Raw genomic sequence first — 24,701 nt, 5'->3', positions numbered from 1 at the left:
TCACATCGGTCACCAAGAAGGCACACCAGAATGTACTACTTTGAAGAGTCACAAGCTAGCATTAGTCAATGAGCGCAAGGAATATGAGAACAAATACTAAACATTTGACTACTTTACTACACTATAATTGAATTTTTCCAAATACTTATGACTTCCTCAAATGGGGGGACTAACTTAATACTTAATATGCCATTTAGCAGACGCTTTTATCCAAAGCGACTTACAGTCATGCGTGCATACATTTTTTGTGTATGGGTGGTCCCGGGGATCGAACCCACTACCTTGGCGTTACAAGCGCCGTGCTCTACCAGCTGAGCTACAGAGGACCACATAGGACCACAGAGGACTAGATACATAAAGTGCCTTAATTTCTAAACGTTAGAACAGATATGTATGAAAATACCCTCAAGTAAAATGTGACATTCTGTACTGTTGCCTCATGAAACGTTTTATCTCCAATCCAAAATGCTGGAGTATAGAGCCACATTTAAAATGTTAGCTTCACTGTCAAAAGATATATGGAGGGGAGTGCATGTCTTAAGGGCCTTTGTCCTGTTGAGGGCTGTATCACTGTTAAGTGGTGTTAATTGGCTGTTGCAAGCGATCCGACATCGAGCGGCAGAGAAGGAGTGAAGGACTGTCGAGGAGAGAGATAGAGGAAGAATGGAGGGAGTGGAGTAGAGGAGAGTGGGCTATTGCTCTGTAGATCACCAGAGTGGAGTAGAGGGGAGTGGGCTATAGCTCTGTAGATCACCAGAGTGGAGTAGAGGAGAGTGGGCTATAGCTCTGTAGATCACCAGAGTGGAGTAGAGGAGAGTGGGCTATAGCTCTGTAGATCACCAGAGTGGAGTAGAGGGGAGTGGGCTATAGCTCTGTAGATCACCAGAGTGGAGTAGAGGAGAGTGGGCTATAGCTCTGTAGATCACCAGAGTGGAGTAGAGGGGAGTGGGCTATAGCTCTGTAGATCACCAGAGTGGAGTAGAGGGGAGTGGGCTATAGCTCTGTAGATCACCAGAGTGGAGTAGAGGAGAGTGGGCTATAGCTCTGTAGATCACCAGAGTGGAGTAGAGGAGAGTGGGCTATTGCTCTGTAGATCACCAGAGTGGAGTAGAGGAGAGTGGGCTATAGCTCTGTAGATCACCAGAGTGGAGTAGAGGGGAGTGGGCTATAGCTCTGTAGATCACCAGAGTGGAGTAGAGGGGAGTGGGCTATTGCTCTGTAGATCACCAGAGTGGAGTAGAGGAGAGTGGGCTATAGCTCTGTAGATCACCAGAGTGGAGTAGAGGGGAGTGGGCTATAGCTCTGTAGATCACCAGAGTGGAGTAGAGGGGAGTGGGCTATAGCTCTGTAGATCACCAGAGTGGAGTAGAGGAGAGTGGGCTATTGCTCTGTAGATCACCAGAGTGGAGTAGAGGAGAGTGGGCTATAGCTCTGTAGATCACCAGAGTGGAGTAGAGGAGAGTGGGCTATAGCTCTGTAGATCACCAGAGTGGAGTAGAGGAGAGTGGGCTATAGCTCTGTAGATCACCAGAGTGGAGTAGAGGAGAGTGGGCTATAGCTCTGTAGATCACCAGAGTGGAGTAGAGGAGAGTGGGCTATAGCTCTGTAGATCACCAGAGTGGAGTAGAGGAGAGTGGGCTATAGCTCTGTAGATCACCAGAGTGGAGTAGAGGAGAGTGGGCTATTGCTCTGTAGATCACCAGAGTGGAGTAGAGGAGAGTGGGCTATTGCTCTGTAGATCACCAGAGTGGAGTAGAGGAGAGTGGGCTATAGCTCTGTAGATCACCAGAGTGGAGTAGAGGAGAGTGGGCTATAGCTCTGTAGATCACCAGAGTGGAGTAGAGGAGAGTGGGCTATAGCTCTGTAGATCACCAGAGTGGAGTAGAGGAGAGTGGGCTATAGCTCTGTAGATCACCAGAGTGGAGTAGAGGAGAGTGGGCTATAGCTCTGTAGATCACCAGAGTGGAGTAGAGGAGAGTGGGCTATAGCTCTGTAGATCACCAGAGTGGAGTAGAGGAGAGTGGGCTATAGCTCTGTAGATCACCAGAGTGGAGTAGAGGAGAGTGGGCTATAGCTCTGTAGATCACCAGATTGGAGTAGAGGAGAGTGGGCTATAGCTCTGTAGATCACCAGAGTGGAGTAGAGGAGAGTGGGCTATAGCTCTGTAGATCACCAGAGTGGAGTAGAGGAGAGGCAGTCGCTCTGCAGCAGCAGTCCTCTCTCATTAGCTCTGTGCTGTGGCTGCCTCTCCTCTACTCCACTCGAGCCTGGCTCCACGTGTTGCTCTGCTCTACCTCCCAGGGGGCTGCCTCAAGTCACACTTGAAAAGCACTTTGACACTCAAGCCTCTTAAACTGTGGCTGAGTGGGGCCCTCGCAGGAGTCCGCTCTAATTGGCCGACAGGTTGAGCCCTGCCTCGCCACCGGCTGGCGTGTGTGTATGTGTGCCCTGGGGTGGTCAGATGTGGAAGACAGGGAGGGAGGAACCCTTCAGGGCTCAGAGCCCAGAGACAGATCCCTGATCCTAGCCTCGCCCGGCCCAGATGAGCCCCGAGCTCCACACAGCTGGATCAATCCTATACCCTCAATCAACACAGTGCATCAGTGTTACTCTCCCCTCGTTGTTAGGCCTACAGTATCATGTAGCTTTGTTGCTCTGTGTGCCTCTGCCTCGCAACCAAACCCTTTGTCTTACATCATGTCACTGTTTTAGTCATGGTTGGTGTGATGACTACTACTAATTTATGTGCTCACAATGCATTTTAGGTTGTAGGTTGAATTTACACTGCTCAAAAAAAATTAAGGGAACACTTAAACAACACATCTTAGATCTGAATGAATGAAATAATCTTATTAAATACTTTTTTCTTTACATAGTTGAATGTGCTGACAACAAAATCACACAAAAATTATCAATGGAAATCAAATGTATCAACCCATGGAGGTCTGGATTTGGAGTCACACTCAAAATTAAAGTGGAAAACCACACTACAGGCTGATCCAACTTTGATGTAATGTCCTTAAAACAAGTCAAAATGAGGCTCAGTAGTGTGTGTGGCCTCCACGTGCCTGTATGACCTCCCTACAATGCCTGGGCCTGACCGTTTGAGCAGACACATGCACATTTGTGGCCTGCTTGAGGTCATTTTGCAGGGCTCTGGCAGTGCTCCTCCTGCTCCTCCTTGCACAAAGGCGGAGGTAGCGGTCCTGCTGTTGGGTTGTTGCCCTCCTACGGCCTCCTCCACGTCTCCTGATGTACTGGCCTGTCTCCTGGTAGCGCCTCCATGCTCTGGACACTACGCTGACAGACACAGCAAACCTTCTTGCCACAGCTCGCATTGATGTGCCATCCTGGATGAGCTGCACTACCTGAGCCACTTGTGTGGGTTGTAGACTCCGTCTCATGCTACCACTAGAGTGAAAGCACCGCCAGCATTCAAAAGTGACCAAAACATCAGCCAGGAAGCATAGGAACTGAGAGGTCTGTGGTCACCACCTGCAGAACCACTTCTTTATTGGGGGTGTCTTGCTAATTGCCTATAATTTCCACATGTTGTCTATTCCATTTGCACAACAGCATGTGAAATGTATTGTCAATCAGTGTTGCTTCCTAAGTGGACAGTTTGATTTCACAGAAGTGTGATTGACTTGGAGTTACATTGTGTTGTTTAAGTGTTCCCTTTATTTTTTTGAGCAGTGTAGTTATGCAGAAGCCTGGTACAGTAGCATAGGAGTGGTTCATAATGTTTGTCTGCATTCAGCAGGAGTTTAGCCAGTGACAGCAAGGGTAGGATTGGGACTTGATGGAAGGGGGGCTGAGAATAAGTAGGGGTAATAAAAAGTTTAGCGTGACTATTTGTATTTTAATGAGCATGGCGCAGTGTTGTGTTTGTATATAGATCTGTTTGAGCAGCAGTTTCTCCATCACCTGCTGTTAAGGAGCTTCTCCCCTGTGATCCAATGTGTGTTTATGTTATTAGGGAGAATGTAGCACTGTGAATAATGTATAATAGAGCAAATGCACATCGTGTACAAGTCCAGGTGTTTCAGACAAGGCTCCAGTTGTGCCTTTAGCTTGTTAAATATACATGAACGTGTGGAGGGCTTCGGGAATAGCATTAAGCATACATACAGTAGTTTAACTTGGCCTGTGCTTCTCTCCTTCTGCATCTCTGAAAGCTTTTTTTATTTTTAAATGGTTACATATTTTTGAGTTTTCAACAGGGTACATATGTGCCGCTAAGGAGCACAGATCCTGGTATTGTTGGTATTGCCTAGGATAAAACCTTCTGAATGAGTCAAACATAATAACCTAAAACCCATTTCAGGTATATCTCACTGGTCATCCCCAAAGCCAACACCTCCTTTGGCCGCCATTCCTTCCAGTTCTCTGCTGCCAATGACTGGAACGAACTGCAAAAATCTCTGAAGCTGGAGACTCTTATCTCCCTCACTAACTTTAAGCATCAGTTGTCAGAGCACCTTACCGATCACTGCACCTGTACACAGCCCATCTGAAATTAGCCCACCCAACTACCTCATCCCCATATTGTTATTTATTTTGCTCATTTGCACCCCAGTATCTCTATTTGCACATAATCTCTTGCACATCTATCATTCCAGTGTTAATACTAATTGTAATTATTTTGCACCATAGCCTATTTATTGCCTTACCTCCATAACTTGCTACATTTGCACACACTGTATATATATTTTCTGTTGTATTTTTGACTTTATGTTTTGTTTTACCCCATATGTAACTCTGTGTTGTTGTTTTTATCGCACTGCTTTGCTTTATCTTGGCCAGGTCGCAGTTGTAAATGAGAACTTGTTCTCAACTGGCTTACCTGGTTAAATTCAGTGTGTTTACACAGACACAGAGCTGGAAACAGGGCTTACACTGCGAGCATTCAGGACTCAAGACATTGTATTTATTTTACATTTTTAGTCATTTAGCAGACGCTCTTATCCAGAGCGACTTACAGTTAGTGAATACATATTATTATTTTATTTTTTTATACTGGTCCCCCGTTGGGAATTGAACCCACAACCCTGGCGTTGCAAACGCCATGCTCTATCAACTGAGCTACATCCCTGCCGGCCATTCCCTCCCCTACCCTGGACGACGCTGGGCCAATTGTGCGCCGCCCCATGGGTCTCCCGGTCGCGGCCGGCTGCGACAGAGCCTGGATTCGAACCAGGATCTCTAGTGGCACAGTTAGCACTGCGATGCAGTGCCTTAGACCACTGCGCCACTCAGGAGTTTTATTTATCAGCACTGTGGTGGCAATCGCATTGAATTTCAGGTTGAATACACACATGAATACAACTACTAATCCTGCTGTATTACCGTATGGATATCCTAAGTCTTCCACCATTATGTGCCAATATAATCAATGGGATACCCTAATGGCTAACACACCTGACTCGTACCATAATCATATCCACAAAGTTATTTAAAAACTATTCAGAGCAGACGCAAGTTAAACTAAGGCTTTCATTTTTGACTTGACGCATTAATGTTTATTGGGTAGGCTCCAAACGGCCTCCAAATGTTTTATTTCACACAGCGTTAATTTCACCACATGAAAGATGAGGCTTGGCTTTGCGCTGACGCTGTACAGTGAGGGAAAAAAGTATTTGATCCCCTGCTGATTTTGTACGTTTGCCCACTGACAAAGACATGATCAGTCTATAATTTTAATGGTAGGTTTATTTGAACAGTGAGAGACAGAATAACAACAACAAAATCCAGAAAAACGCATGTCAAAAATGTTATAAATTGATTTGCATTTTAATGAGGGAAATAAGTATTTGACCCCTCTGCAAAACATGATTTAGTACTTGGTGGTAAAACCCTTGTTGGCAATCACAATGGTCAGACGTTTCTTGTAGTTGGCCACCAGGTTTGCACACATCTCAGGAGGGATTTTGTCCCACTCCTCTTTGCAGATCTTCTCCAAGTCATTAAGGTTTCGAGGCTGACGTTTGGCAACTCAAACCTTCAGCTCCCTTCACAGATTTTCTATGGGATTAAGGTCTGGAGACTGGCTAGGCCACTCCAGGACCTTAATGTGCTTCTTCTTGAGCCACTCCTTTGTTGCCTTGGCCGTGTGTTTTGGGTCATTGTCATGCTGGAATACCCATCCACGACCCATTTTTAATGCCCTGGCTGAGGGAAGGAGGTTCTCACCCAAGATTTGATGGTACATGGCCCCGTCCATCGTCCCTTTGATGCGGTGAAGTTGTCTTGTCCCCTTAGCAGAAAAACACCCCCAAAGCATAATGTTTCCACCTCCATGTTTGACGGTGGGGATGGTGTTCTTGGGGTCATAGGCAGCATTCCTCCTCCTTCAAACACGGCGAGTTGAGTAGATGCCAAAGAGCTCCATTTTGGTCTCATCTGACCAGAACACTTTCACCCAGTTCTCCTCTGAATCATTCAGATGTTCATTGGCAAACTTCAGACGGCCCTGTATATGTGCTTTCTTGAGCAGGGGGACCTTGCGGGTGTTGCAGGATTTCAGTCCTTCACGGCGTAGTGTGTTACCAATTGTTGTCTTGGTGACTATGGTCCCAGCTGCCTTGAGATCATTAACAAGATCCTCCCATGTAGTTCTGGGCTGATTCCTCAATGTTCTCATGAACTCCACGAGGTGAGATCTTGCATGGAGCCCCAGGCCGAGGGAGATTGACAGTTCTTTTGTGTTTCTTCCATTTGTGAATAATTGCACCAACTGTTGTCACCTTCTTACCAAGCTGCTTGGCGAAGGTCTTGTAGCCCATTCCAGCCTTGTGTAGGTCTACAATCTTGTCCCTGACATCCTTGGAGAGCTCTTTGGTCTTGGCCATGGTGGAGAGTTTGTAATCTGATTGATTGATTGCTTCTGTGGACAGGTGTCTTTTATACAGTTAACAAACGGAGATTAAGAGCACTCTCTTTAAGAGTGTGCTCCTACTCTCAGCTCGTTACCTGTATAAAAGACACCTGGGAGCCAGAAATCTTTCTGATTGAGAGGGGGTCAAATACTTATTTCCTTCATTAAAATGCAAATCAATTTCTAACATTTTTTACATGCGTTTTTCTGGATTTTTGTTGTTGTTATTCTGTCTCTCACTGTTCAAATAAACCTACCATTAAAATTATAGACTGATCATTTCTTTGTCAGTGGGCAAACGTACAAAATCAGCAGGGGATCAAATACTTTTTTCCCTCACTGTATGTGGCGCAGCTAGTGCTAGTGACTACTCTGTAATCTCGGTACTCACTCTTTGGAAGACTCTAACCATGTTTGGAGCTCTGCTCTGATGACTAGTAGCTGCTGATGATGGATTCATTAAAGTGACTGATGGCAGTTTGCCACTATGTGTTTGACCCCACTCAATTTGAAAAGCTTATGTACAGTAATGCTATCAAACACATGACATGGCACAAGATCAGTGTGTAACATTTATGATAATTGCCGATGTATTTACAGGCTAGCCAGTTGCTCCATGACATTGTGAAGCCCTGTGGGTAATTGTTTGGAGCTATCTATGATTGACGTATTTTACTGAGTTACAGTTCATATAAGGAAATCAGTCAATTGAAATAAATTAATAACGCCCTAATTTATGGATTTCGTATTACTGGGAATACAGATAAGCATCTGTTGGTCACAGATACCTTAAAAAATAAAAAGGGGTGTGGATCAGAAAACCAGTCAGTATCTGGTGTGATCACCATTTGCCTCAAGCAGCGCAACACATTTATTTTGCAAAGAATTGATCAGGCTGTTGATTGTGGCCTGTGGAATGTTGTCCCACTCCTCTTCAATGACTGTGCGAAGTTGCTGGAACTGGAACACACTGTCGTACACGTCGATCCAGAGCATCCCAAACATGCCCAATGGGTGACATGTCTGGTGAGTATGCAGGCCATGGACGAACTGGGAAATGTTCAGCTTCCAGGAATTGTGTAAACGGGGCCTTGCATTATCATGCTGAAACATGAGCTGATGGCAGCAGATGAATGGCACTACAATGGGCCTAAGGATCTCGTCACAGTATCTCTGTGCATTTAAATTGCCATCAATAAAATGCAATTCTGTTCATTGTCCGTAGCTTATGCCTGCCCATACCATAACCCCACCGCCACCATGTGGCACTCTGTTCACAACGTTGACATCAGCAAACCGCTCGCCCACACAAAGCCATACACGCTGTCTGCCATCTGCACGGTACAGTTGAAGCCAGGATTCATCCGTGAAGAGCACACTTTTCCAGTGTGCCAGTGGCCATTGAAGGTGAGCATTTGCCCACTGAAATCGATTATGATGCCGAACTGCAGTCAAGTCAAGACCCTGGTGAGGGCGATGAGCACGCAGATGAGCTTCCCTGAGACGGTTTCTGACAGTTTTTGCAAATATTGTTTGGTTGTGCAAACCCACAGTTTCAGCTGTCCGGGTGGCTGGTCTCAGACGATTCCGCAGGTGAAGAAGCCGGATGTGGATGTCCTGGGCTGGCGTGGTTACACGTGGTCTGCGGTTGTGAGGTCGGTTGGACGTACTGCCAAATTCTCTAAAATGACGTTGGAGGTGACTTATGGTAGAGAAATTAACATTAAATTATCTGGCAACAGCTCTGGTGGACATTCCTGCAGTCAGCATGCCAATTGCATGCTCCCTCAAAACTTGAGACATCTGTGGCATTGAGACAAAACTGCACATTTTAGTATGGCCTTTTATTGTACCAAGCACAAGGTGCACCTGTGTATTGATCATGCTATTTAATCATCTTCTTGATATGCCACACCTGTCAGTTGGATGGATTATCTTGGCAAAGGAGAAATGCTCACTAACAGGGATGTAAACAAATTTGAGCACAACATTTGAGAGAAATAAGCTTTTTGTGTGTATGGAACATTTCTGGGATCTTTTATTTCAGCTCATGAAATATGGGACAAACACTTTATTATTTTTTTCTGTGTATATTTAGGGCTCTGTTTTAACAAACCTAACGCAATGGTAAATCTAAGCGCACGCGGTAGCACTATAGGTTCAGGGGTGTGTCAGAAATAATTTTGCTATTTTCACTGTCACAATTATCGGCACACTTGCTGGTTCTGGCGGAAAAGGGCTGGGTTTTTATGAATAAACAAGTTGTGGGTGTGTTGAGGCTTGGCCCCTCTCTGGTCGATCAGGACGTGCTCCATGGTGAAATATATGGTTGCTTCAGGTTGTGTATTTACGGTATTTTATGTATTGCCTTGGAATCAACTCCAATTTCAATGTTAGTCCGTAATAGTTTATCAAATGGCTTACAGAAACGAAATACGAAACGACCTATCCCACCTTTGCTAAATAGGTTAACTTGAACCCATTTGCAGTCCACATTGTTCTAAGTAATTGCATTGCTTCAATAGCATTCACACTGATATAGGGGCTAGGCCTACTGTAAATTGCATTATGGCTGAGCATGGACATGCCAAACATTGTCAATAAGCAAGATTACATTCATTATTGATAAGGCCTAAAAAGAGAACGAATAATTCGAATCAAATTCTAAACAAAACGAAACAACAACTTGTTTTAAATAGGCTATGTCACACTTACAGCCAGGCACTATCATTTCTCCCCGTGGGCATATAATATTAAAACAACTCAGACTATGGAGGATTTTATGCACATCCAAAACGGGACCTGCATGGCTAAAATAATGTGGTCCTGCCTACAATGCATAGATAAAAATGGAATGTTAGCTCACTGTTTCACTCCTCTTAAACTTTATATTTTAATAAAGCTTTGATGATTAAGATGTATTTCCAAGCAGCCTCAGGAGCCAAACCCTTTATTGACAGTCTTGACTATTTCGCGATTGCACCAATTCACATTAGGCTTCTCTTGTTCCATGCGCATATGGGCAGTGTGCGTCACGGCTGAATAGGCTGCGTTTCTGCTGTCAAAATTCATGACATAACCAACTGCGTTACGGCTAAAACCAGCTTTTGGTTGGTCTTAAATATTCCTATCAGCGCTGCCTGAAATTAGCACTTTGGATCATGTTTTTAAGGACACACGTCAAATATTTCCACCCCGCCCATCTGAGCGCAAGCGAGCTGATATAAGACAGGGAAATTGGCGAACCTGACGTTAGGGCGGGAAAATGCGAGTGGGCCAGTTTTTGCCTTTCGAAAGTATTTGAAAGCCAAGTTAACAAACAGATCACCGACCATTTCGAATTCCACCGTACCTTCTCCGCTATGCAAACCGGTTTCCGAGCTGGTCATGGGTGAATTCTGCCACGCTCAAGGTCCTAAACGATATTATAACCGTGATCAATAATAGACAGTACTGTGCAGCCGGCTTCCGACTCTGTCAACCACCGCATTCTTATTGGCAGACTAAATAGCCTTGGTTTCTCAAATGACTGCCTCGCCTGGTTCACCAACTACTTCTCAGATAGAGTTCAATGTGTCAAATTGGAGGGCCTGTTGTCTGGACCTATGGCAGTCTCTATGGGGGTGCCACAGGGTTCAATTATTGGGCCGACTCTTTTCTCCTTTTATATCAATGATGTCGCTCTTGCTGCTGGTGACTCTCAGATCCACCTCTACGTAGACGACACCATTTTGTATACATCTGGCCCTTCATTGGACACTGTGTTAACAAACCTCCAAACGAGCTTCAATGGCATACAACACTCCTTCAGTAGCCTCCAACTGCTCTTAAACACTAGTAAAACTAAATGCATGCTCTTCAATCGAACGCTGCTGGCACCCGCCCACCTGACTAGAATCACCACTCTCGACGGGTCTGACCTAGAGTATGTGGACAACTACAAATACCTAGGTGTCTGGTTAGACTGTAAACTCTCCTTCCAGACTCACATTAAGAATCTCCAATCCAAAGTTAAATCTAGAATCGGCTTCCTATTTCGCAACAAAGCCTCCTTCACTCATGCTGCCAAACATGCCCTCGTAAAACTGACTATCCTACCGATCCTTGACTTCGGCGATGTCATTTACAAAATAGCCTCTCTCAAGAGCATTTCTCTTTCACTTTACATCTTCTCCCCCCCTCCCCCCCTTGCTCTCTTTCCCTCCCTCCCTCCCTCCTTCTCTCCCTGCCAGTTGGTGCTTCCAGAGTACTCTATCCATGGGCTGTTCTGTATCATGTTCCTGTGTGCCCAGGAGTGGCTGACAGTAGGCCTCAACATCCCGCTCTTCTTCTACAATACATGGAGGTAACTATCGAAGCTGGACTAGTCCATCTTTGTCTTTCATTTTATAAGATGTCATGAATTCATTATGGTGCCCAGAAGATAAGCACTGATATTAAAATATTCACATGGACATTCATTGGGTGTAATAAGAGTACACAAACAAAGGCCAACATAAAACATTGACATACATTTTGCTGAGGAAGTGCAGTACAGTCTGCAGTGATTGTAAATATGATAACAGATGGTTTTGTCTCCATTCAACAAAGGGACAAACACTCTTTCAAGACCTTGCCTTGTGGTTTGAACTCCTTTGTAATTTTTTGTTTAAAAAAATCAAAGGAGCTTTTCAAAAGATACCACAATAAAGAAAAAGTAGGTATTTATTTAATGACTTGAGCATTTGTAATGTGGCAGACAGGCTGTGTGTGACTTTGGTTATGATACCCTGAAATCCCACCCTGAAAATTGGTCACCTGTCAAGGCTTCCTCCCATTAATATGTTGTTTTCTCCCTTCTTTGGGATTGTTGTTGTTTCGTTATTGGATGTGAATCACTTGCAGAACTCTGTGATTGTTTTGCTCAGGCGGTTGAAGTTACACAGCAGCACTCACTGTCTCATTAATTGCAGACTCTGCCAGATGCCCAGTGGCTATAGATGCTGTTCTCTTTACACAGCTGAGGGGAGACAGGGAGAGAGGGAGAGAGAAAGAAAGAGAGGCACAGAGAAAACAACAGAAGGATGAAGACATAGAGAGAGAGATACAGAGATATGGGGGAGGGTGACCCACAGCAGCCACAGATCTGTCCATTTCTGTTTTCCTTCCCAGTGAGCACAGCTGATGCCTGATGTCTTCAGCTCGTCCCCCTCCTCTCCTCTCAATCAGCCCCCACTGGCTCTGCCTCTCTGCCAGCCTCTCCTCCCCACGTCCACATGCAGCAGGGGCTCAGTGAAACACAGGATACTAGAGAGGTTTAGATGTAGGTTTAGCAGCAGCAACACGGTGGAACGGAGCACCACTTCCTGTGTAGAGCAGATACATACTGTACATGCCGATGTAAAGCAGTGGCTACATTTCTGAGAAAGACGTCTCAGTTTAAGGCCAATTCCATAGCCTCATCAAAAGAGGAGCATCGCGCTCTCCCAAAAATTTGGTTGGCTTCCATTGCCTCCAAAATGTGCCAGTGAACAGTCACCTTCTCTTCTCAGAGCCAAGCATAGTGCCTCGATAGTCAGACTGAGCTGGTCCTCTCTCCCTCCCCAAACCCCCAGTGTACCCATCTCCAGTCTCTGCTACCTGGAGGGCAATGAAGCTGGGTCAACTGGAAGAACCCTGCTACACACACACCATTTATTTTTCTAAATAGTACCAGATAGGGGTTCTTTAGCTTGTAACCATAGCGGAACCCTTTTTTGGTGCAATATAGAACCCTTTTTTGAAGGTTCAATAAAGAACCATGCTCATAAGGTTCTAAATGGAACCTGTATGGTGCAATAAAGAACCATAAAAAAAAAAATCTATATAGCACCAAAAACAGTTCCGCTATGGTTACAACCTTTTTTGGGGCTATATAGAACCATTTTTATGGTTCTTTACAGAACCTTTATGGAGAAGGGTTGTATAAATAACCTTTCTCAATCTTAAAGGTTCTTTGTAGATTATTTTGAAGAACCACAAAGGGTTTTATATTCTGGTCAGCCATATTATATGGTTAACATTTAATTATTATTATTGTGTTAATTGACAAGTTGAATCAAGTGAGCTCCCTCTAGAACAGCTGGGGGTCCCTGAGGAGAGAACCACTGACTGATTTAGCCAACTGTTCTCAATTGACGCAAGGCCTAGATGAGTATTTTACAAGACACCGTCACTGGCCATAGTCATATATCATTATCACTTGTAGACTTCGGTGCAAAACACAGCAGCTGTCTGTGACATTTACATTTACGTTTACATCATTTAGCAGACGCTCTTATCCAGAGCGACTTACAAATTGGTGCATTCAATTTATGATAGCCAGTGGGACAACCACTTATTTTATTTTATTTTTATTTATTTTTTTGTGGGGGAGGGGGGTTAGACGGATTACTTTTATACTCTTCCAGGTATTCCTTAAAGAGGTAGGGTTTCAAGTGTCTCCGGAAGGTGGTCAGTGACTCCGCTGTCCTGGCGTCGTGGGGGAGCTTGTTCCACCATTGGGGTGCCAGAGCAGCAAATAGCTTTGACTGGGCTGAGCGAAAAGAAAAAAAAATGTCATACCATAACCGCTACACACAGCCTACATCGTTGTCACCATATTTACATTTACATTTTAGTCATTTAGCAGACGCTCTTATCCAGAGCGACTTACAGTTAGTGAATACATATTTTTTTATACTGGCCCCCCGTGGGAATTGAACCCACAACCCTGGCGTTGCAAACGCCATGCTCTATCAACTGAGCTACATCCCTGCCGGCCATTCCCTCCCCTACCCTGGACCAATTGTGCGCCACCCATGAGTCTCCCGGTCGCGGCCGGCTGCGACAGAGCCTGGATTCGAACCAGGATCTCTAGTGGCACAGTTAGCACTGCGATGCAGTGCATTAGACCACTGCGCCACCATATGAGCTAACATCATAGTCAACATAGCTACAATAACTAATGCGTTAGTAAACCCACAATCCAATCCATGTGTATAATCACTCAGTAGTGTACAGCAAGCAGTTTAGCAGTTACACCGACGGCCCCCGGTGGCAATACATTTATAAAACCGAAAGCTTACCTTGAATTGGACGTGTTGGATAGCCTTAGCCAGCTAGCTAACATAAATATAATTCCTCTCTTTTTGAGTCAGGATGTTGAGTAGGTTAAATTAGCTGCATTAGCTAGCATAAGTGAAAGTAAAAAAAAATCTCTCTCTGCTGCTTCTTCTTAATATTTGACAAAACTTTTTGAGTCAACTACACCACATTTTATGCACTGCAGTGCTAGCTAGCTGTAGCTTATGATTTCAGTACTAGATCAATTCTCTAATCCTTTGATTGGATGAACAACATGTCAGTTCATACTGCAAGAGCTCTGATAGATTGGAGGACGTCCTCCGGAAGTCATCATAATTACTGTGTATGTCTTTGGAAGGGGGTAAGAACCATGAGCATTTTAATTATCACTAAAAGAGCAAAGAACCGTTTTGTGAACTGTAACGAACCATTAAAGAGCTCAAAGGGTTCTTTATGAATCCCCATTTTTTTGTGTGTACAGTAGACGGGATCCCGCTCTCTCTGTGTGTTGAGCTGAGCTCATCCTGTAGCACACATACTGTACAGACAGCTTCTCCCTATCCCCTACCACGCCCCCCTCACTGTCACAGAGAGGGATTACATTTACATTTTACATTTTAGTCATTTAGCAGATGCTCTCATCCAGAGCGACTTACAGTTAGTGAGTGTATACATTTTCCATACTGGCCCCCCGTGGGAAACGAACCCACAACCCTGGCATTGCAAGCGCCATGCTCTACCAACTGAGCTACAGGAGGGATGTGTTTCTCTACCTCAGGTGCTGTGAGAGGTAGTGGTGCCCCACAGCCTATCAGGTGGAGTCAGTCAGTGTGTTGTAGAAATATAGGCCACCCCACAGCAATGAGTTATGGTGTGCTGTGAAATAGGTCACCACTGTCTCAGGTGGTGCTTGTCCTAACAGTAGAGGTACTATATGATGCAGCTGTGTTAGTGGAGTGACTCACCAGGTGGTAGTAGTAGTAGTAGTGGGTTGAGATTCAGGTTCAGCTGTTGTTACGTGTTTGTTTTTTTCAGGTATTACAAGGTGCATTAGTAGAAATGGAATGGGCAGAATGGTTATGATTTTGTATTATTTATGATTGACTAACCTTTATTTTATCATCAGGTACATTAAACTGGCGGGAAACACATTCTCACACACATTCTCATTTACAGCAATCTTGTTCCACATGAATTTTAAAAACCCTGTCACAATTTATTTAATAGTCTGTCTAGTACAAACGACTTATAAACCATTACTGAATAGTTTGTTAGTCATTAGCAAACTATTGGTAAATCATTATACACCATGTGTTCATGTATCTATTAACATAATTAAATGCATGTACCTATATGCATAAACCATGCATTGCAATTACTATAACCTTTAATCATGTACAACTTAATCATACTAATCATGAACAGTCAGATGTTTCATGTAAAGAGGGTGTCCCCCCTACTCATCCTCCATTTCTCCATTCTTCCTTCCATCTTCCCCTCCGTCCCTCCATCTCTACGGGTCAACTACCCCTCGTGTGTCGTGTCCCTATTCGGTAGGTACTTCCACAGCCCCACAGACACTAAGGAGCTCCTTTACGACCCAGCCTCAGTCATGAACGGGGACACACTCAAGTTCTGCCAAAAAGAGGCCTGGTGCAAGATGTCCTTCTTCGTCCTCTCCTTCTTCTACTATCTGTACTGGTGAGTGAGAAATGCACAATCTTTTTTTTTTACCCCCTTTTTCATGGTATCCAATTGGTAGTTAGTCTTGTCCCATCGCTGCAATTCCTGTACGGACACGGGAGAGGTGAAGGTCGAGAGTCGTGCGTCCTCCGAAACATAACCCAACCTAGCCGCATAGTGCCCGCTTAACCCGGAAGCCAGCCGCACCAATGTGCCAGAGGAAACACCATACACCTGGCGACCGAGTCAGCGTGCCACAGGAATCGCTAGTGCGCGATGGGACAAGAACATCCCTGGCCAAACCCTACCCTACCCTGGACGGCGCTGGGCCATTTGTGTGCCGCCCCTATGGGTCTCCCGGTCAAGGACGGCTGCGACAGAGCCTGGAATCGAACCAGGATCTCTAGTGGCACAGCTAGCACTGCGATGCAGTGCCTTAGACCACTGCGCCACTCGGGAGGCCAGAAATGCACTTTTGTTGTTTGGTAATGTGTTAGGATACAGACAATGCTCATCGTTCACCTCAAAGTGACTAACAACTATATACAGTACATCTAGCCTAAGTAGAGTAAAGTTGTTACTCCTCTTGTAACTTTTTCATGTGTTTAGTACAGGCTTTACATGCCTTTACACAGTGGTGTAAAGTACTTAAGTAAAAATACTTTACATTACTACTTAAGTAGTTTTTTGGGGTATCTGTACTTTACTATTCTTATTTTTGACAACTTTTACTTTTACTTCACTACATTCCTAATGAAAATAATGTACTTTTTACTCCATACATTTTACCTGGCACCCAAAAGTACTAGTTAGATTTTGAATACTTAGCAGGACAGGAAGATAGTCAAATTCACGCACTTATCAAGAGAACCTCCCTGGCATCTCTACTGCCTCTGATCTGACGGACTCACTTAACACAAATGCTTCATTTGCAAATGATGTCTGAATGTTGGAGTATGCCCCTGGCTATCCGGAAATTTTTTAAAAAATAAAATAAAAATGGTGCCTTCTGGTTTGCTTAATATAATGAATTTGAAATGATTTATACTTTTACTTTTGATACTTAAGTATATTTTAGCAATTACATTTACTTTTGATACTTAAGTATATTTAAAACCAAATACTTTTAGACTTTTACTCAAATAGTATTTTACTGGATAACTTTCACTTTTACTTGAGTCATTTTCTATTAAGTTATCTTTACTTTTACTCAAGTATGACAATTGGGTACTTTTTCCACCACTGCTTTTACATGCTTTTTCCAGACATGCTATGTCCGTATTGATTTGTATTGCTCGGTATTATTACTGCACTGTCAGAGCTAGAAGCACAAGCATTTCGCTGCACTTGCGATAACATCTGCAAATCTGTGTACACGACCAATAAACGTTGATTTTATTTGACCAGTGTGTTTATGCTGTATTGGATGTTTAAAGACTCCAATAATGGAATTGTATTGTGCCTAAACCAGCATCTGAATTCACAAGGACATGATGCCCTTTCAGTATGCCATGCAGCCAGCAGTGGGCCTCCTAGATACCGGCTCTTTTTTCACAACGTCAACTTGTTTATGTTAACATAGCCATACAGTACAGTCGTGGTCAAAAGTTTTGAGAATGACACAAATATTAATTTTCACAAAGTCTGCTGCCTCAGTTTTTATGATGGCAATTTGCATATACTCCTGAATGTTATGAAGAGTGATCAGATTAATTGCAATTAATTGAAAAGTCCCTCTTTGCCATGAAAATGAACTTAATCCCCCAAAAACATTTCCACTGCATTTCAGCCCTGCCACTAAAGGACCAGCTGACATGTCAGTGATTCTCTCGTTAACACAGGGGAGAGTGTTGACGAGGACAAGACTGGAGATCACTCTGTCATGCTGATTGAGTTAGAATAACAGACTGGAAGCTTTAAAAGGAGGGTGGTGCTTGAAATCATTGTTCTTCCTCTGTTAACCATGGTTACCTGCAAGGAAACACGTGCCGTCATCATTGCTTTGCACAAAAAGGGCTTCACAGGCAAGGATATTGCTGCTAGTAAGATTGCACCTAAATCAACCATTTATCGGATCATCAAGAACTTCAAGGAGAGAGGTTCAATTGTTGTGAAGAAGGCTTCTGGGCTCCCAAAAACGTCCAGCAAGCGCCAGGACTGTCTCCTATAGTTGATTCAGCTGCGGGATCGGGGCACCACCAGTGCAGAGCTTGCTCAGGAATGGCAGCAGGCAGGTGTGAGTGCATCTGCACGCACAGTGAGGCAAAGACTTTTGGAGGATGGCCTGGTGTCAAGAAGGGCAGTGAGGAAGCCACTTCTCTCCAGGAAAAACATCAGGGACAGACTTCTTGAAAAAGAAGGGTCAATGCTACAAATATTGACACTTTGCATAAACTTAATGTAATTGTCAATAAAAGCCTTTGACACTTATGGAATGCTTGTAATCATACTTCAGTATACCATAGTAACATCTGACAAAAATATCTAAAAACACTGAAGCAGCAAACTTTGTGAAGACCAATACTTGTGTCATTCTCAAAACTTGTGACCACGACTGTACATTACATGGTATATGCTATAGTCACAATGTATTGGCCCTGCAGCCCTAAGGGCAGCAACCAGGGATGGGGTCAATTCCATTTCGGTTTAGCCAATTCAGGTAGTGATTGGTTAATTTTCAATTCCCGAACTAAAACGTTTTAATAAAAGGTTTTCATTAATCACTTTCATTGACTAAATTGAAATGGAATGGACCCCACAGCCCCTGGAGTACTAGTAACCTCTCACCAGAGGCACAGAGCGTTTTTAATTGACCAATCAGAAGTGTTGAATGTGGTCATGTGACTCTCCTCCTCTCGGCTGTAGCGTGTGCTGGACCGGACCTTCCTCTAGTAGTGAGTCTCTCTTCAGTGTGTTTGTCACCTCGTGATACTGACCCCCTCACTGCCCCACGGTGCCCTGTCCCCTGCACACACCACTGTACCACACCTGTGAATCTTTCCCGCTCACTGTTCCAGCCTTGTCTGGAGAACGGGCCTCCTCAGGGAGATAACCTTTAACCCCTAACCTCTGACCTCCGTTACTTCCGCCCGCCCTGACCTACTGGTGTTTGTCACAGGGGAGGCAGTCACTCTAGTGGAGTCCAATATGGAGTCCAATATAACGACTGGCCTCCATTGTTTAACCTTGATGAGATGTGCATATTCTCCTGATGTTTAACCACTGCTATGGATGTTATGTAACGTTACTGTATATGAATGCTTCCCTCTCTTTGTCTACTAAGTAGCACTCCTAACCCGTTCTCACCCACTTCTCCGCTTGTCTTTGGCATGATCTCTAACCCTCTCCTTGCACACACACACTTACACAGACTCACTCTCGCTCGCACGCACACACACACTTACTGTACAAACACGCACACACACACACAGTCTGAAGCTATCGAGCATCAGCTGAATAATGCTCTCCCACTCACAGATTGATGGGAAATCAAAGATTGACTCTGGAGGCCTAATCCTCCCAATTACAATGGCCAGGTTTGCCTCGGCTCATTAGCTCAACAGCCGTTTAAATCGAATGGAACAAGAAATGACTGTATGGCTCTGATAAGGAAGCAGAGCTCCATTTAAATGTTTATGACAAGCCCTCAGTGAGGAATATGCTATATTCGCCTGTGGAAGTCAAGCTACTGGTTGAATTGAAACAACCTCGATGACAGACCGATGACAAGCTGACAGCAAGGACATATGTAGCATCTCTGTCCCCTCTACCATGAAGAGCAGTTTAGAGATGAAATGTGATCTCATTCACATCGCATGCCGTAATGAAATATAATGATATAATGTAATGTTATGTTAATGCAGTAACAGTAACCTCTTGTCAAGCTGAATGTAGATTCCAAGTACGGGGCTTGTTGTTACACTGAAGGTTTTTTACAGAACCAGTAAGTGGGAGATCCAATAGCTAGAGAGTGTCTGTCCCACACATTTCCTCAGCTGTTGTTCAGCTTGCTGTCTTACTGTTTGGTACAGTGTTGAATACTAGGCTTGGTCTTCTTCAAGTGACCAGGTGATTAAATCAGTCGTTTTCACCTTACAGCTGAGTAATAATGGAGATGTTTGTACAGTAGAATAGGCCCAGTGATCATGTGATGAGCTACGATGAGTAGATACAGGCTACTAACTAATCTAGCTACATCTCTGAGGGGTGATGGAGCCTGGGCCTGATGGAGGTCATCATCTGTCTAAGCTGCCTCTGGTTTCCCTGTGTATGACACCTCCAGGCCACCATACGTATTGTGCCTCCATTACATTAGGAAACATGGATATTGATAACTCAGACAGACAGGTGAGCTCAGGCTTCACCACAGCAGCAGGGATTAGTGCCTCACAGGCCAGAGGATAGCAGAATGAATGCAAATGTCTCCATTTGGGAGTAGCTAAGTGATCGTGATTAGTTAAAGCAGTAAATGTGCTATTATGGTACAGTTAGCTAGGAAGCTGAATTAATTTAGAAGATAACAATAAACCATCAAATTGTATATTTCATTAGCAGTGTTGTCCGCGCTAAGACATAGGCCTACCTCTTAATCCGAGCCCAGTTCTTCAAATACATATTACATATTTAAGTTTGGTTTATCGACAAGATTAATCAAGCATAACATTACAGCGACCTCACATCAATTTCTTGCTTATTTAGTTGCTTGTGTTTTGAATAGGCAAAATGTTTATCCTTTCTAGTTGAGAAGCCTGTATGCACAACATTAAAGGGTTATTTTAATTGCAACTTCAAATAAAGAAACACCAACAAAGTCAGTGAATCTAGCAGGCACCCAGGCATGGGCCCTAAGAAAGCCTGATCACACTACTAAACCATGCATGGATTAATCAGTCATTTCTTAAACACTTTAACACAACACTTGAATACTCCTTTCTTGAATGCTTAATAATTCCAGTGGACCAGTTTATAATGGAATCATTTTTGGCACTGTTGATAGTTATTGTTGTTGGTTTTACTGTTTGGTCCAATCATGTACTGTAGTCTCAGTCATTGATTTGTATTCTTGTGTTTTCCCCCCTCTCTTGTCTTCCAGTATGGTCTACTCCTTGGTAACCTCATAACAGCAGAACTCTCAGTATTTGAGCCATCCTCCAGATATCAGAGACTGTTTTCTGGAATTCAAACTAGCTAGCTCAAAAACCAACTTTGCAGCAAAAAATAGCACTTTTCTGTCACAACTTTTCTGTTTCATCAGGAGAAGGACAGTCGGTGGGTCTGGTCTGAGGGGAAAGAAAGAGTTTCAGCTCCAGTCCCCATTTTCTCCTCAAAGTATGTAAAGGGACATTACTGTTTACAATTCACTATAGGTCAAAAGTCCATGATGAGTCACAGTGAGCACCATATTTTCTTTTGTCCGTCACTGCCCGGCTAATGTCTGTACTCACAGCCTGTCCTGTCCTGGAGCAGTACAGTAGCATCACCACTACCATAGTAGGGCACACAGTAGTGTTTGCACAGTTTGTCTCAGGCACAGCACAGAGAAAAACAGCAGAGTCGTGGTTGTCATTGGGACAAACATGTCTTCATCTTCACCCATCTGCCCTTAGAGTCTCACCGATAGTAGCTTCTTCTTCACTGGTGGGAAGGGGAGATGACACATCCTGTACAGAGACATGGTGAACATTCTGTTCAGGGACAAGGAAACCGGGTCAACGAATGTTGCATTTTTACCTGCTGCAATACAATACATGGCCTGTGTGTTTATATACATTACATATGTGAATGGCTTTTGTGATGTGTGCATTTTGTGTATTCTTAACAAAAGCATTTCGAACGGAAACATGATCTACGAAGAATTATATACAAATGGAATATTGTGTGATTCTCTGTGGTTATAGTGTTGTTATTTGGTAGAGAAATTAAAGCTTGTTTTCTAGAACTAGAAAAGCAGTAATTCTTTGCACAATAGTGTAGGCCTATATAATTTTTTGCACAATATTTGCAATGTTTGGTTGTGTTTCAATACTCTATAGTCTACCCAAATGAGCAAAGGTATCACTGTTTCCATAATGGACCAAATGTGGTACTTATTAATTTACTTAAATTATTCATAGTCATTTAAATTGAATTGTTAACTGCTTTCCTTCACACTTTGTCCAAAATACTTTTCAGCAAATATAAGTGAATCGCATACCAGCCTTCACTGTAAGATGACTGATATATCAAATTAAAGACACTGTTAAAGTTCTAACTGCCCTCACTCTGCCATTACCATTAGCTAGCAGATGCTGCCAATAATGAATCTGTGTCTGAAAACAGCTATGGACTTCAGAGCTTTTGGCAATGCTGTTTCATTTCATTGTCTTTCAGAGAATTCATTATACCAATGCTGTCAGTTTGCTGCATAGTTCGTAATCATGCATCTTTGTGCAGAAGTTTTGCATCATCCTCTACTCAAGGACAAGACAGGAATGTCCACATTGTTGTTTTGTTATTTAAGAGCATTTTGTATGTTTACTGTGTATCTGTCCACCCAAGATGAATTTAGATAATTGTTTATGAAATAAAGTATGACTATTTTAAAATGTGACATCAGAGGCTTTCTCTTTTTTACATTTAATGTGTTTATTTTTTATTTATTTATCTTTTCCTGTCATGGTGTAGGTTTTTCAAATGGCTAAAGGACCATAACTGTCAATGGGAAGAAATGTTTTGGTCCGCTGAAGAAAGAAATGTATTTATTCCCCTAAAGATGTATATCTACAGTATATATTACAGTAAACTATATGTTCGGTAAAGTATAACCTATTTATGCACACATTCATTTGTTGTTTCCTAATCTCAGCACCTAAAACCAAATCTATCAGCAGAGACTAGTTGTTTCCTGGTAACAATATTTGATGCAGTGACACTGTCAGAGTCCTACAGTTTGCCCTACTACCACGTCTCCTGTCTCCTCCTGCTGTATCATGTCCACCTGTCTGCCATCTGTATCCGTTCCTTAATGTGGTTACAGAGAGGTAGGATCCCTTGTTCTTCTGGGATGATTTGTGTGAAGTTGCAAGGGAAACTGTGATTCCTGCTGTTGTCATTTGCAGTCCTTACCTGTGTGATTATACAACTCTGTGTGTGTGTGTGTGCGTGCGTGCTGGCTTGCAAATATGCTTTCATGTGTACAGTGTGTGTGCATGTGCTTTCATGCATGCTTTCAGAGCTGTGCCCATGTCGCCATGCGACGTGAGGGCGGTGACAGATCGGTGACAGCCTGTCCTCCCACGGTGCACCTGGGCACTCTCCAGATCACTACCACATGCCTCATAATTAAACTGCACTCAGACTGCCGTTACCCTCAACGTTCCTGTCTTCTCCCTCCCCCCACATTCCCCCCTCGCTCCCTCTCTGCTCCCCTTGGCAGCATCTGACACTCCTCACTTATAGCCGTGAAATGGCATTCAGCTCATGTCGAACGGCTCTGGCACTCAATCTCAAACTCTCTTAACTGATTCTATGCCCCCACTCCGAAGACGCCCCTTACCCACCTACAGAGATAACTGTGTTGTACAGTAGATGTGATGTACTGTATGTGCTAAGAGCCTCTGTACAGGACATCTAATTTTTTATCTTTCATTTTAGAGAGTGATCAGGTGACTGAGATGTTAATGTCATGTCTTGCTACTCCGTAGTGTCTCACCACCTCCCTCAGCAGTGAGTGACAGATTCCAGATCCCAGCTTTTCTCTAAAGCCTTATGACGTCTGGATTTCCGTTTTCTACCTACACAGCCAGTCTGACCTAAAAATACCCCCTAAGTTTAAAGCCAACAGAATGCTTTTTTCCTAGTAAGGTGAATTATAGTTTTTCCTCCCTCCATCCTGCACTTTTCTGCTTCCGTTGCACTTCCCTCGGCGTTGGTCACTGTCCTCTCCTGTGATATCCTTATCCTTAGACTGGAGAATGTTGCTAAGCATTATGGGCCTTGACGTGTGTGGTTGTGACCCCCACCGCAGCAGACGGGCAACCTGTCAGACTCCTGGCTGTTTCAGATGCCCATCCTGTCAGCTCGCATTACCCAGCAGCCACTGGGAGAGAGGATTTCACCTGCCTGTTCCTTCCACTCCCTCTATCCCTGGATCTGAACACATATGACACCCTGTGCTGTATATCCCGTCATAACTCACCCCCGGTCCTGATCAGACACTGTCATGTACTGTCCATTCCACTGACTTTGTTTTACATGGGATACCAGACACAGTAGATGGGAGTCCGAAACAGTCTTATAAGTTATAACACTATGTATTTTTCAGAAGGAGTTTAAATAGTTAAATAGTTGAAATGCTAAAATAACTCTTGGCCTCAGAGCTGTAGAACAAAACACAAATCTGAATGTGACATTATATGGGCATATACAGTGCATTCGGAAAGTATTCAGACCCCTTGTCTTTTTCCACATTTTGTTACGTTACAGCCTTATTCTAAAATGGATTCAATTGTTTTTTTTCCTCATCAATCAACACACAATACGCCATACTGCCAAAGCAAAAACAGATTTGTATCAATTTTTGCAAGTTTATTAGAAATTAAAAACAGATATCACATTTACATAAGTATTCAGACCCTTTCCTCAGTACTTTGTTGAAGCACCTTTGGCAGCCATTACAGCCTTGAGTCTTCTTGGGTATGACGCTACAAGCTTGGCACACCTGTATTTGGGGAGTTTCTCCCATTCTTCTCTGCAGATCCTATCAAGCTCTGTCAGGTTGGATGGGGAGCGTTGCTGCACAGCTATTTTCAGGTCTCTCCAGAGATGTTTGATCGGGTTCAAGTCCGGGCTCTGGCTGGGCCACTCAAGGACATTCAGAGACATGTCCCGAAGCCACTCCTGTGTTGTGTTGGCTGTGTGCTTAGGGTCATTGTCCTGTTGGAAGGTGAACCTTTGCCCCAGTCTGAGGTCCTGAGCGCTCTGGAGCAGGTTTTCATCAAGGATCTCTCTTTAATTTGCTCCGTTCATCTTTCCCTCGATCCTGCCTAGTCTCACTGTCCCTGCCGCTGAAAAACATCCC

The 24,701-nt window shown here is 43.8% G+C and overlaps 1 protein-coding gene across 1 annotated transcript in view; it reads left to right on the top strand.

Annotated features, from left to right (window-relative positions):
* The window catches only part of LOC311108172 (protein cornichon homolog 3-like), a gene marked incomplete at its 3' end in the record, with an annotated part of 54,907 nt that extends 31,714 nt beyond the window's left edge, over nt 1–23,193 (top strand). Inside the window, exons 4-7 of the mRNA XM_084150790.1 lie at nt 11,110–11,222; nt 15,518–15,661; nt 20,736–20,751; nt 23,167–23,193. Of these exons, the coding sequence (XP_084006916.1) occupies nt 11,110–11,222; nt 15,518–15,661; nt 20,736–20,751; nt 23,167–23,193 (300 nt within the window). The remainder of the gene's footprint in view (nt 1–11,109; nt 11,223–15,517; nt 15,662–20,735; nt 20,752–23,166) is intronic.
* Nucleotides 23,194–24,701: the final 1,508 nt, after the last annotated feature.

Source organism: Coregonus lavaretus (assembly GCF_964263955.1).
Source record: "Coregonus lavaretus genome assembly, chromosome: 33".
NCBI lineage: Eukaryota > Metazoa > Chordata > Actinopteri > Salmoniformes > Salmonidae > Coregonus > Coregonus lavaretus.
This window is presented reverse-complemented; position numbering and strand designations above follow the sequence as displayed.